Below are 11,369 nucleotides of genomic sequence, written 5' to 3'. Positions count from 1 at the left end.
CCCTTTGGAGCACTTATCCTGGTTTATAATTAAACATAACGGGTTGATTTAATTAATATCTGTCTCTAACATAAGATCAAGCTCCATGAGAGCAGAGGCAGAGTCTGCCTTACTCACCATTATATCCCTAACACTCAACTATGCCTGGTACATAGTAGGCTCTTGACAGAGGCAGTGAGAGAATGCAGGAACAGTCCAGCGATATGCCCCACTGAACGCTCAGGCTCCTCAGAGTTCACCTTCCTCCATCAGATTTCTTGTTGGCACTCGGGGGTTCCAAGGAGAAGGAGCCTTCCCTCCTCCTGATCCCAACAAGTACAAGGACTTGAAAATAAGAAATACAAAACTGACTTCTCAGATGGAACTTGAAAACCAAGAGTAAAGGATCAAAGTTAAATGACAGTGACCAGTGACCTCCTGAGCAAGAAAAACTCCATAGTGACCAGTTTCAATACAACAGTCTTATTAAAAAAAAAAGAAAAAGAAAAAGGAGTCCACAGACTAGAGAGAGACAGGAACTGCTCAGCTAAAGAGCACAAGAGTAAATGGAGGGGGGACTTCCCCGGTGGTCCAGTGGTTAAGACTCCATGCTCCCAATGCAGGGGACCCAGGTTTGATCCCTGATCAGGGAACTAGATCCCACATGTCACAACTAAAGATCCCACACGCAGCAACGAAGATCCCAAAGACCTGGCATGCATGCATAAATAAATCTTTTTTTAAAAAAAAGAGTAAATGGAGAAAGGACTCAAAGTTAATGCCGTAAGAGCCCATCTGGGCAGTCAAGGCTGGCTGGGTTGATTCCAAGAGAAAATGTCAGTCAGTCTGTCCTGGGCAAGATGATCCTACAATTGCTGAGAGGCCCCTCTTAAAGCTACTGGAACTACCTCAGATGTGGTTCGGGCTCACCCAAGACGTCCCCCAACACCATGGTGACCCAGCAGGCACGCACAGGGAGAAAAGCATCAGTCAGTGTGCAGACTAGAAGAGCCTAGGCCACTCGTAGTGTCTGAACTTGGTTAAGAGGAGTGTTTGGAGCCCCTAAGGTGGAATTCTTCTCTCTAGCAGGAACGAAGAAGACCAGACCCAGAACTGTGGGAGCCAACAGCACCTCCTCTGGACCCCAGCATCCAACAAGCCAGGCTTCTCTCCACACCAGGTGCCGGACCATCACCCCAAGTTTCTCTTTTAAGGAAGCTCAACAGCTTCTCAACAGTATCATGATTCCAAGAAAGGCAGCAGGTTATAAAGGTAAAGTTTCATTTCAAATACAGTCCCCCAGACAATCTAGATAGAGGCCAATGCTCACTAAGGTAACATTAAAAAAAAAAATCTTTCTAATGCTAAAAGATTCAGTATTTTTATGGTCATTAAATATCTTTTATCTTTTAGTTTTATAAGACTGTTCACACAACTACGTAAGTTATTAAATAATGGTTAACACTGAAACAATGACATTTTTAAAAGTCAATACAATAGCCTATCAGACTTTTTAAAAAGGAACATTGTATGTAACTTCCTATAAAAGCTGTTTATCTTGGTGGTATTTAGATGAAATGAAGATAGTAGAAATAAAATGGGATTCTGATGAATCTTTATTAAATACAATGCAAACTCTGTTTACCTGAATAAAATCTTTAAACTTTATAATTGATTTTCATGCTTCCAGTACCTCTCAGAGCCTGGAATATCAGAACAAGAACAGAGTATGTGGCCCCAGATGGAGGACACAAGAGTCCTCTGGAAGGCCAGAGAAGGGAGCCCAGGCTTGTTGTCCTGGCCACACTGATCACTCAGTGAACTCAGGGCTGGAGCAGCCCAAGCTTGGGACTTCCCTGGTGGTCCAGTTAAAGAATGTGCCTTCCAGTGCAGGGGATGTGGGTTTGATCCCTGGTGGCGGAACTAAGATCTCACATGCCTTGGGGCAACTAAGCCCGCACGCCTCAACTAGAGAGCCCACGTGCCACAAACTACAGAGCCCACACACTCTGGAGCCCGTGTGCCACAGCCAGAGAGAGAGAAGCCCGCACGCCACAACAAAAGATCCCGCATGCCGCCATGAAGATCCCGCGTGCGGCAACTAAGACCCAACGCAGCCAAAAATAAAATGGAAGGAAGGGAGGGAGGAAGGGAGGGAGGAAGGAAGGAAGAAAGAAAGAAGGCTCTGACTTCTCCCCTAGGGGCAGGTTCCTTTGGCAACAACAGAACCTTCGCCCTGTTTCCATGGTGCTAAGCCTCTTTTCAGGGACCCAGAGCCAATTCTACCGCCACTGTCTGAAACTCTACAATTTTCAGTCTGGCATTCGATTCTCTTTCAGCTTTCTAATAGCAGGGTTTTTCACAGACCTGGCATCAGCTACAGTTCTAAGGAGCCCAAGGAAACCTTTCAGGAGTGAAAGAGAGACAGAAACACTCTGCCTTCCAGAAATGCCCTCACAATGGACCCTGGACTGGCCTCCCATTCCTGGTTCCGCAGGTTTGCCTCCGGGGCAGGAAAGAAAGCATGAGGGCGTGTCAGGCTCTCGCCCTCGCACTGTCCTCCAACAGGGCCAACCCTTTCCCAGTCGAGCCAGTCCTCTTATCATCCACCCTCAGTCACCCCCTCTGTAGCAGAAAACATCACTCTCTTCAAGGCTCCACTTCAGTCCCAGGAGCTCCAGGAAGCCTTCCTGTTATCACTTCCCCTCACAGCAGCTCTCCTCCCCTGGCCCGGCCTCAGCCATACCTGTGACCCTCGCTTACATAACACATGGCATTTTTCTTCTGAGTTATTTCATCCCCAATTACAGTAATAACAGCCTGGCTGTACTCAGAATCCTCAAACAGAACATTTATTTCTTAATCAGTCTCCTTTCTAAGGATGAAAACAAATAATTAGGAAATAAGAGAATAAGACAACAAACAATCAAGAAGGAAGTCTGACTTCAAAAAGCAAACTGACAACATCCTGGGGATCAAGAGTTCAGTCCTCCAAGCCCATTTGTTACCACTAACATCTGGGACAAATACCCAGGGGCTACATAAATGACTTAGTCAAGTTCTTAAATCTCTACTGATAAAGAGGAGAAGGCTTCATATTAGATTTTAAGAAAGGCTGAAATAAAAGGTGTTTTCAGGGCTTCCCTGGTGGCGCAGTGGTTGAGAGTCCGCCTGCCGATGGAGGGGACACGGGTTCGTGCCCCGGTCCGGGAGGATCCCACATGCCGCGGAGCGGCTGGGCCCGTGAGCCATGGCCGCTGAGCCTGTGCGTCTGGAGCCTGTGCTCCGCAACGGGAGAGGCCACAACAGTGAGAGGCCCGTGTACCGCACAAAAAAAAAAAAAAAAAAAAAAAGTGTTTTCAGATCAATCCTCAGACATCCTAAAAGCTCAAATACGTCAAAGTTTCAATTCCCCACAGAACTGGCTTAGTAGAGATCTGCTCAGATCACACATTACCCGCAGGCAGAGTCCAGCTGCTCTTCTGCACACTCTCCTTGGCAGAAGGGACTGGGAAAGTGAGGCAGGACCCCTGACATTGCACAAACCTTAGAAGTGCCCGATCAATACTAAAAGTAAGGCTCTGCCATCTTGAGGGGACAATGAAGGTGGTGAGACTGACAGAGAGGAGACAAGAACACAGCTGTGCCTGGAGAGCAGCTCATCCCGGTGGGCCCACAGTGGCTGCCAAGTGCAGGGAGCCAAGGAGGGAGCCCTACCGTCCAGCTCCTTCTCAATGGAGTCCATCCTATGCGTGACTTCGTCCTGAAGAGACTCCACGTGCGTCAGCAGGTTAAACTGCCACTGGTGCTGGGAGCTCAGCAGCCCCTCTCCGCCTCTGTCCAGCAGCTTCCGAGCGGGGGCTTCCTCAGGTAGGACCTTTCTGGAGACATATTCCCTCACCTGGGGATGCAACATCATTGAAGTTACTGCATGGAGACAGCTCCCAGCCCCTCTTCCAAACAGCCAGTGTCCACAACCATTTGAAAACCCAGTTGCAGTTTGAATATCCCAACTCTCTACCTCCCTGCCTCGTTCCTCCCCTCTTGGGCACTGGGCAGAAGTGTGCCTGCTGTACCAATAACAACCACCTCAGGGCAGCACAGACCTCTGGCTCAGAGGATCCCACAGCTGCTTCCCAAAGAATGGCCCAATGCCCTAGGCCTGAAGTAGGCCTCACAGAAGGGCTTCCAGAAACCTGAGATCAGAATACAGCAAGGCAAGTGTAGACAAGGGTTAGTATGTGGATGTCAGACAAACTAGCTTTAAATCCTAGCTCCATGTCTCGCTGAACGCGTGTATCTGGATGAGTTACTTCACCTCTCTGGGCCTCTGTTCCCTCATGGGAAAGAAGGAAGTAGTAAATCCTACTTTAAAGGTTCATGAGGATGAAATAGGATAATGTTTATAAAACACAGTGCCGGCCTATGGTCAGCCTGCTATCGATGAAAGAGATTTTTAAGCCCAGCTGCCTTGTTTAGGCCCCGTATTTCCTGATTTTTTCATGATGTGCCAGACACCTCTAGGCAATGTGCCCAGTCTGCATGACCATAAACCTTTTCTGGGGTTTGTGACCGCAACCTTCCATTCACTCATTTGAAATGAAACAGGTTCTACTTAACATTTATTTAGGGGTGACTATGTGCAAAGCCATGTTCTGAGAGCTTTTCACAGATATGCTGCACAGTAACTGAGAGGGCACTGCCACTGGCTCCACTCGACAGGGGGTAAGGAGACACGTCTGAGGAGGTGAAGTGACCTGCTCAGAATCACACAGCAAGTGGCTGAGCCCAGACTTGAAACTGGGTCTGTCTCCAAAGACTATGTCCTCACCAGCCTCATCCAGCACTGTTTAGACCCTGGCAAGGATACAGGCTGAACGAGGTATAATGCCCACCCTTGAGGGGCTTCTAACCTAGGATGCACCCCCTTGGCACGATGCAGCAATGGACTTATGCTGGTGATACCATCCCACAAAGTGAAGTCTGTGAAAGTAAGTATGACAAGGGTGGAGAAGCTCTCAAATCACACAAATCCTCACTGACAACTGAGGACAGGGCAGAATGAGACCAGTGAACACTGGCAAGAGAACACAGGGGGCTCCAGGAGAGAATGACTTGAATAACAAGAAAATGAGAGTACCTCTTGGGAAAACTGATGAAACCAGCAAATATTTTGACAAAATGGACTGTTCCTATGTCAGGGCTGCAAAGTGAAAAGTAAAGCCAGCATAGAATTGTACTGAAAACCTTATGCCTAACAAAACACCTGACTCATTCTTTGCTCGTGGGAAGGATTAGCACCCACGGGCAACTATAAATTGCATTGAAGAAAAAAAACTCACTTTCCTAACTTACTTCCATTTATCAAGTTCCAGTCAACCCTTTTCCCCTGCTACCTCCCACCTCGCCACACCCCGCCCCCGACTCTGCCACTTTGTGGACATTTTTGGGGTTTAAGTGGGCTCCCTTGACTTTGTACTCATTTTAACAGACCAAAAAACATCGATGATAAGCAAATTTATATACAATTTTACAGTAAATACAACTCTATAATAAACATCTTCCACAGAACATTTAGCCCTAGGAGGAGAAGGTACAAGCACCCAAACACCGAATTAAGACCAGTACAAGCGAGCCTCATACCTTTGGGGAGCTGGGTTTGGGGTCACTGTCCCCTCTGCTCCTGTCTTGTTCTAGAGGCCAGCCCAGGCGCGGAGAGAGGGAATCGTCACCATTCTCGTGGAGGGAGTTGACTGCATCGTCAAGGGCAGAGCGCCGGGTCTCCACCACCAGCTTCTGTTCCACAGCAGGGTAGTAGGTGCGGGGCTTCTGGTAGCAGTGCTCGCTGGTGATATATGACTCCTCCACAGACCGGGGCAAGGGCAGGGGCAGAGGCTTCTCCACCGCCCCGTTCAAAGTTCTATAGCTTGGGGCTTCCTCCCTGCTCTTGGCTTCAGTGACATGGATGTGTTTGGAATGAGATCTCCCCTCCGCCAGATGCTGTTTCCAAGGCTGACACCACAGCTGCAGATCAGGATGTTCCCGGCTTCTGTTGGGAGGGCAAACACAGAGAGGGCTTTGGAGTACCTGGGACCACTGCAGGGGCTTTCCAGTAGCGGGGAAGACCTCCCACCTGGGCCAACTGGTACAAGCCACTATTTGCCACACAAGAGGGAATGTAAATCAGCAGCCTCTGAGGAGACCACTTCCAGGCAAGCTCCTGCTGTATCACTCACAGTGAGTGGGACTGGACTTGGGAGTCAGAAGACCTGACTGCATTTCAGCTCAGCCGCTGATTAGCAGTGCAGCTGGCCCAAGTCGCTCAGCCAGCCTCATCCCCGTTTCCTCCTCTGCAAATCTGGCTAACCATCTACCTGTCTGCCAGCAACCACTGAGTTTGCTATAGATGAAGTGAATTAATTTGAATGGAAGTACAGTACTTTGTTGGCAGTAAAGTGCTCTTCAAATGTGACTTACTAAAAATAACCTTAACTTATTAATAAACAGCCATGATAATCCTGGCATGCAATGGCACTCAATTACACAAATCCAGTGGTGACCCGGGAGGGAGGTGGTAACCAGAAGTCATCTAGGCATAGGCCATTAATAACAAAATCTTCTGTTCACACCATTCCAAAGAGGAAAATCTGTTATTAAAGAACAAAGATTCTGCTCCCTTTTTGGGCCACAGACACTTCTGAGAATCTGAAAGCTCTTGCTACATGTATACGTGTACATAAAACTCTGTGTATGACTTCAAGTTTCCCACAATCATTCACCGTCTGACGTTTGACCCAACAGAAGGTCTTTAATTTACTGGATCATAATCAATTGTAAAAAAGGAAAAACAGAACAGAAAATACCAGAATGCACCATTCTAAGTAAGAGTAGGCGTTTGTGAAATTTTAGTTTCAGTTTTGTACATGTGAGTGATATAAAATGTATTTCTTACTGTGGGATATATATTTAAGTTTAAAAGCCATGACTCTAGATAAACTTTACCTTCTTAACTCTTGTTTACCACCCAGAACTTCCATTATAACCTTGGATCATTAAATGAAATGAAAGAAAGGAAAGGAGAAAAGGACGGAGGAAGAAGAACTGGGCTTCCCGAGTAAGGCCCACCAGCTACCGGCAGTTCCTAGCTGGCAGGGGTGTTTGCAAGCAAGTGGAAGGACGGACAGGTGCTACTCACATTTGGTTCACAGATGTGCAGAAATGTGTGGGAGCCTTTCCAACTGTCACAATGACTACTGATTGTCACATATGTGACCTCAGCATTCAGTTCACTGAATTCAGAGATGCTAAATATCCTGTAACGCTCGGTACAATTCCACACATACAGAGAATTATCTCATGGTATAATTGTAAACATTACCTTCACCAGTCCCAACTGAGAAACACTGAAACCAGATCAGCAGGAACTCAGCAGCAACTCCCACATATAGATATCCCCCACCCCACCCCCACACTTTCCTGAAGTCTTCCTGCAGAAATGGAATAGGCCATAAATAGGACAGCAGGGAATGATCTTACAGAACCTAAAATTCTGCTCGCAAGGGGCTACAACTATCCTTTCTCGGCTCTCCCACCCTAGCAATCCCCAATACCACCCCGATCCACTGGGGAAGGAGAGGAAACCACCAGCATCAAGGCAGCCTGGGTCCCTGGCCACTTCCAACAGGGTATCACAGCCTGTACCAGGAACCTAGGATCCCAGGCACACCTCTGAAATCATAATTGCATCAGAGGAAATGGAAGTCCTTGTTCACTTTCAGGTCTACTGTAGCCTGAAATCTGTTAACTTGGAGCATAGAGGCCATAGTATGGGCCTGTTCTTGTACGAAAATCACAAAAGTCTTTGTTTCCTTCCTCCTACAATTTTCACCCTCCCAGCTAAGATCTGAAGCCCCAGCTACTACACAAGGATGACCCTGGCCTTTCTTTGTAAGCCCTGTCAGTCATGAAGAAGGTATGCATAGCCATGCGTGTTACTTTTGAAATGACAACATTTGAAGTTATTCCCAGTTTTACTGTTTGCCTTTGAAAATGAATCCACCAGGTCACTTAGGAACAAAATTTCTGAGAATGAAGACCCAGAGCCTGTGATAGCAGAGACTATCCAGGTGTACAGAGACATACTGGGACCACCTTCCTGTCTCCCAGGCTCTTTTCTCCATATATAATGACTAACAAGATCTCCCTATACTCCCCCCCTGAACTTCTTGGAGAAGTCAGATTTAATTCCAGTACAAAGTCACTGCTATAAAGATGAAGGATCTAGGGGCTTCCCTGGTGGAGTAGTGGTTGAGAATCTGCCTGCCAATGCAGGGGACACGGGTTCGATCCCTGGTCCGGGAAAATCCCACATGCCGCGGAGCAACTAAGCCTGTGCGCCACAACTACTGAGCCTGTGAGCCACAACTACTGAGCCCACGTGCCGCACTACTGGAGCCCGCGTGCCACAACTTCTGAAGCCCACACGCCTAGAGCCCATGCTCCACAATGAGAAGCCACTGCAATGAGAAGTCCGCGCACTGCAACGAAGGGTAGCCCCCACTCGCTGCAACTAGAGAAAGCCCGTGCACACCAGCAAAGACCCAACACAGCCAAAAATAAATAAATTTATATAAAAAAATTAAAGATGAAGGATCTAAATGGGGATTCAGAACGAACAAGGTTCTGAAATATGGGGCAGGGCTGGAGCACTGGTATTTCAGTGAGAAGAAAGAGAACACCATCTGACTGAATCCTCAAATGAAAAGAAACACAGCAACATTTACAATCAGGAGCATCGTCTGAGGTTTGCCCTCACCTTCGACCTGTCTCAGTCAATTTCTGGCATCTCGTTAAGAAGAAATTCACTTGGCTTATATGGAGGAAAATTTTCTGATTTTATAAAATGTGAGGGAATACCTAGTCTAAGACATCCAAAACAGGGTCACTTGATTTAGTTCACCTCAACAGATACCGTCACAGTAATGGCTAATTCCCCCAGTAACCATCCTTTCCTTCTCTTACACCCACCTCCACCCTCACTCCTGAGTTTGCTCAGGGCACATGGCCACCTGGCTACTAGCCTCCTGCAGTTAGGTGTGTCCATGAAACCACTTGCTCCCCCTCCTGGGGGTCAGAGCAGAGTGGAGGTACAGATGCATCTGCTTGGACCACGCAGATGAGATTAACCCTAATGGAATGCCAGAGCAGTAAGACAGAAGGAACCCAAGTCCCCACGTCCATAGCTGGAATCTTGGAGAAAGGCCACCTACCTACCTGGCCTGGACCCCTGCCTACCTCTGGACCATGCCTTATGTGAGAAAGAAAATTCCATTTTGCTTAGCCTTTATTTTTTTGGTTTTGTTATAGCAGCTTGGTTTTTACCCAAATCAACATATACTCTTGCTGAATGTGCCCTGCTCAACCTCTTCTTGCCATGTCAATTTTACTTTGTTTCAATTTTACTTTGTTTCCCAATCAAAAATGTTTAGGATGGTAGTTCCCTGGTGGCCTAGTGGTTAGGATTCCAGGCGTTCACTGCCACAGTCTGCAGTCCAGGTTCAATCCCTGGTCGGGGAACTGAGATCCCACAAGCCGCGAGGTGTGGCCAAAAAATCCACGATGTTTAGGATGAATGGATAAACAAAATGTGGTTTTACATATAATGGAATATTATTTAGCCTTAAAAAGGAAGGAAATTCTGATACAACTTACAACACAGACAAACCTTAAGGACATTATGCTAAGTGAAATGAGCCAGTCATAAAAAGACAAATACTGTAGAATCCCATTTATATGAAGTACCCGGAGCAGTCAAATTCAGAGAGACAGAAAGTAGAAGGGTGGCTGTCAGCGGCTGGGGGAGGGGAAATGGAGAAGTTGCTTAATGGGTACAGAGTTTGTTTTGCCCCACACAAGGAGTTCTGGAAACTGGGTGCAACAGAGTGAATGTACTTAACACTACTGAACTGTACACTTAAAAACGGTTAAGATAGCAAACTTTATATTATGTATATCTTACCACAGTTTAAAAAACAAAACCCAAAAACTCAGAACAGGAACTTTCCTGGTGGTCCAGTGGTTAAGAATGTGCCTTCCAAAGCAGCGGGCGTGGGTTCAATCCCTGGTCTGGGAACTAAGATCCCACATGCCGCGGGGCAACTGAACCCATGCTCTGCAACTAGAGAAGCCCACAACAAAGACCCAGCGCAGCCAAAATAGAAAAAAACAACTCAGAACGGTACAAAAAAAAAAAAGAAAAAACAATCTATAAATACACCATTTCTTTCTCTTTTTTTTTCTAAGGCATTTTATTGTATTTTATTTTTTGGCCGCACCATGTGGCACGTGGGATCTTAGTTCCCTGACCAGGGATTGAACCTGCACCCCCTGCATTAGAAGTGTGATGTCTTAACCACTGGACCACCAGGGAAGTCCCCACACACTGTATCTTGATTACAGTAGTGTTTGTATATACATTTGCCAAAACTCAATGAACATTTAAAATGGGTGAACTTAATTATATGTAAATTATACCTCAATAGAGTTAATTTTTTTAAAAAAGAATGTTTATCATGTAACTGAGAATCTTAAATAAAAGTCTCAAACTTATCGCCGATTTTATGGCTTTCCAGTTTCTCATATTTATCCTGCCCTCTGCCCACGCCAAATCAGACTCATCCCCAAAGCTGCAGGTGCCACACTTACTGCAAGATGCTCATCTTGAGCTGCAGGCCATGCAGAACCTCGATCACTCTCTGCACATCGCCGAGAAGCTGGTGGGTGGCCACAATCTTCTTGGCATTCTGGTGGGAATAGTTCTCTTCTAGAAATGCCAGGCCATGCATATGTCCCCTGCTCAACCACTCCTTGTCATACCAGTACTTGAAGCCAGGTCTCTGACCTAAAGCAGTGACAATGAGAGAGTTAATCCTTGGTCTGAAGGAAACCCAGACCATTTCATCATCGCACAATTATCACACAAACTATTGGAAGGATGGACTGGTGTGTTCATTTTGTTCATTCATTCATCCAGTATACATCTACTTGGCACCTACTATATGCTGGGCTCTCTACTAGGTGTTGGGGATAAGGTAGCGAGAAAAGCATATAAATTTCCTGATCTCTGCGACTGGCCAGAGGTAGAGTGGAACTTGGATATCTTGTTAAAGTTAAATCACATCATTCCCTCTCCCACTTAAAACCTTCGATGACTTCCTATCGTGCACAGAAGAAAACCCAAAGCCCTGACTGATCTAATGAGGCCGGCAGGCCAGGGCTCCTTCCTGCCCCCCTTGCCCCACCCTTTCCGGAACACATTCAAGCTCTTTCTGGTCTTAGGGTCTCTGCTCTAGCACCCCTACCCCTGTCTGGAGCACTATTCCCCAAGGCCT

The 11,369-nt window shown here is 46.7% G+C and overlaps 1 protein-coding gene across 7 annotated transcripts in view; it reads right to left on the bottom strand.

The window, feature by feature from the left end:
* PHF20 (PHD finger protein 20) overlaps nt 1–11,369 on the bottom strand; it is a 130,724-nt gene that overhangs the window by 3,644 nt on the left and 115,711 nt on the right. For all 7 annotated transcript variants that reach the window (XM_067707985.1, XM_067707988.1, XM_067707989.1 and 4 more), the window contains 3 exons: nt 10,684–10,879; nt 5,623–6,028; nt 3,697–3,880 (listed from right to left, as the gene is read on the bottom strand). In XM_067707985.1, the coding sequence (XP_067564086.1) occupies nt 3,697–3,880; nt 5,623–6,028; nt 10,684–10,879 (786 nt within the window). The remainder of the gene's footprint in view (nt 1–3,696; nt 3,881–5,622; nt 6,029–10,683; nt 10,880–11,369) is intronic.

Source organism: Pseudorca crassidens, chromosome 15 (assembly GCF_039906515.1).
Source record: "Pseudorca crassidens isolate mPseCra1 chromosome 15, mPseCra1.hap1, whole genome shotgun sequence".
NCBI lineage: Eukaryota > Metazoa > Chordata > Mammalia > Artiodactyla > Delphinidae > Pseudorca > Pseudorca crassidens.
Note: the sequence above shows the minus strand (reverse complement) of the source record. Positions and strands in the feature narration are given on the sequence as shown.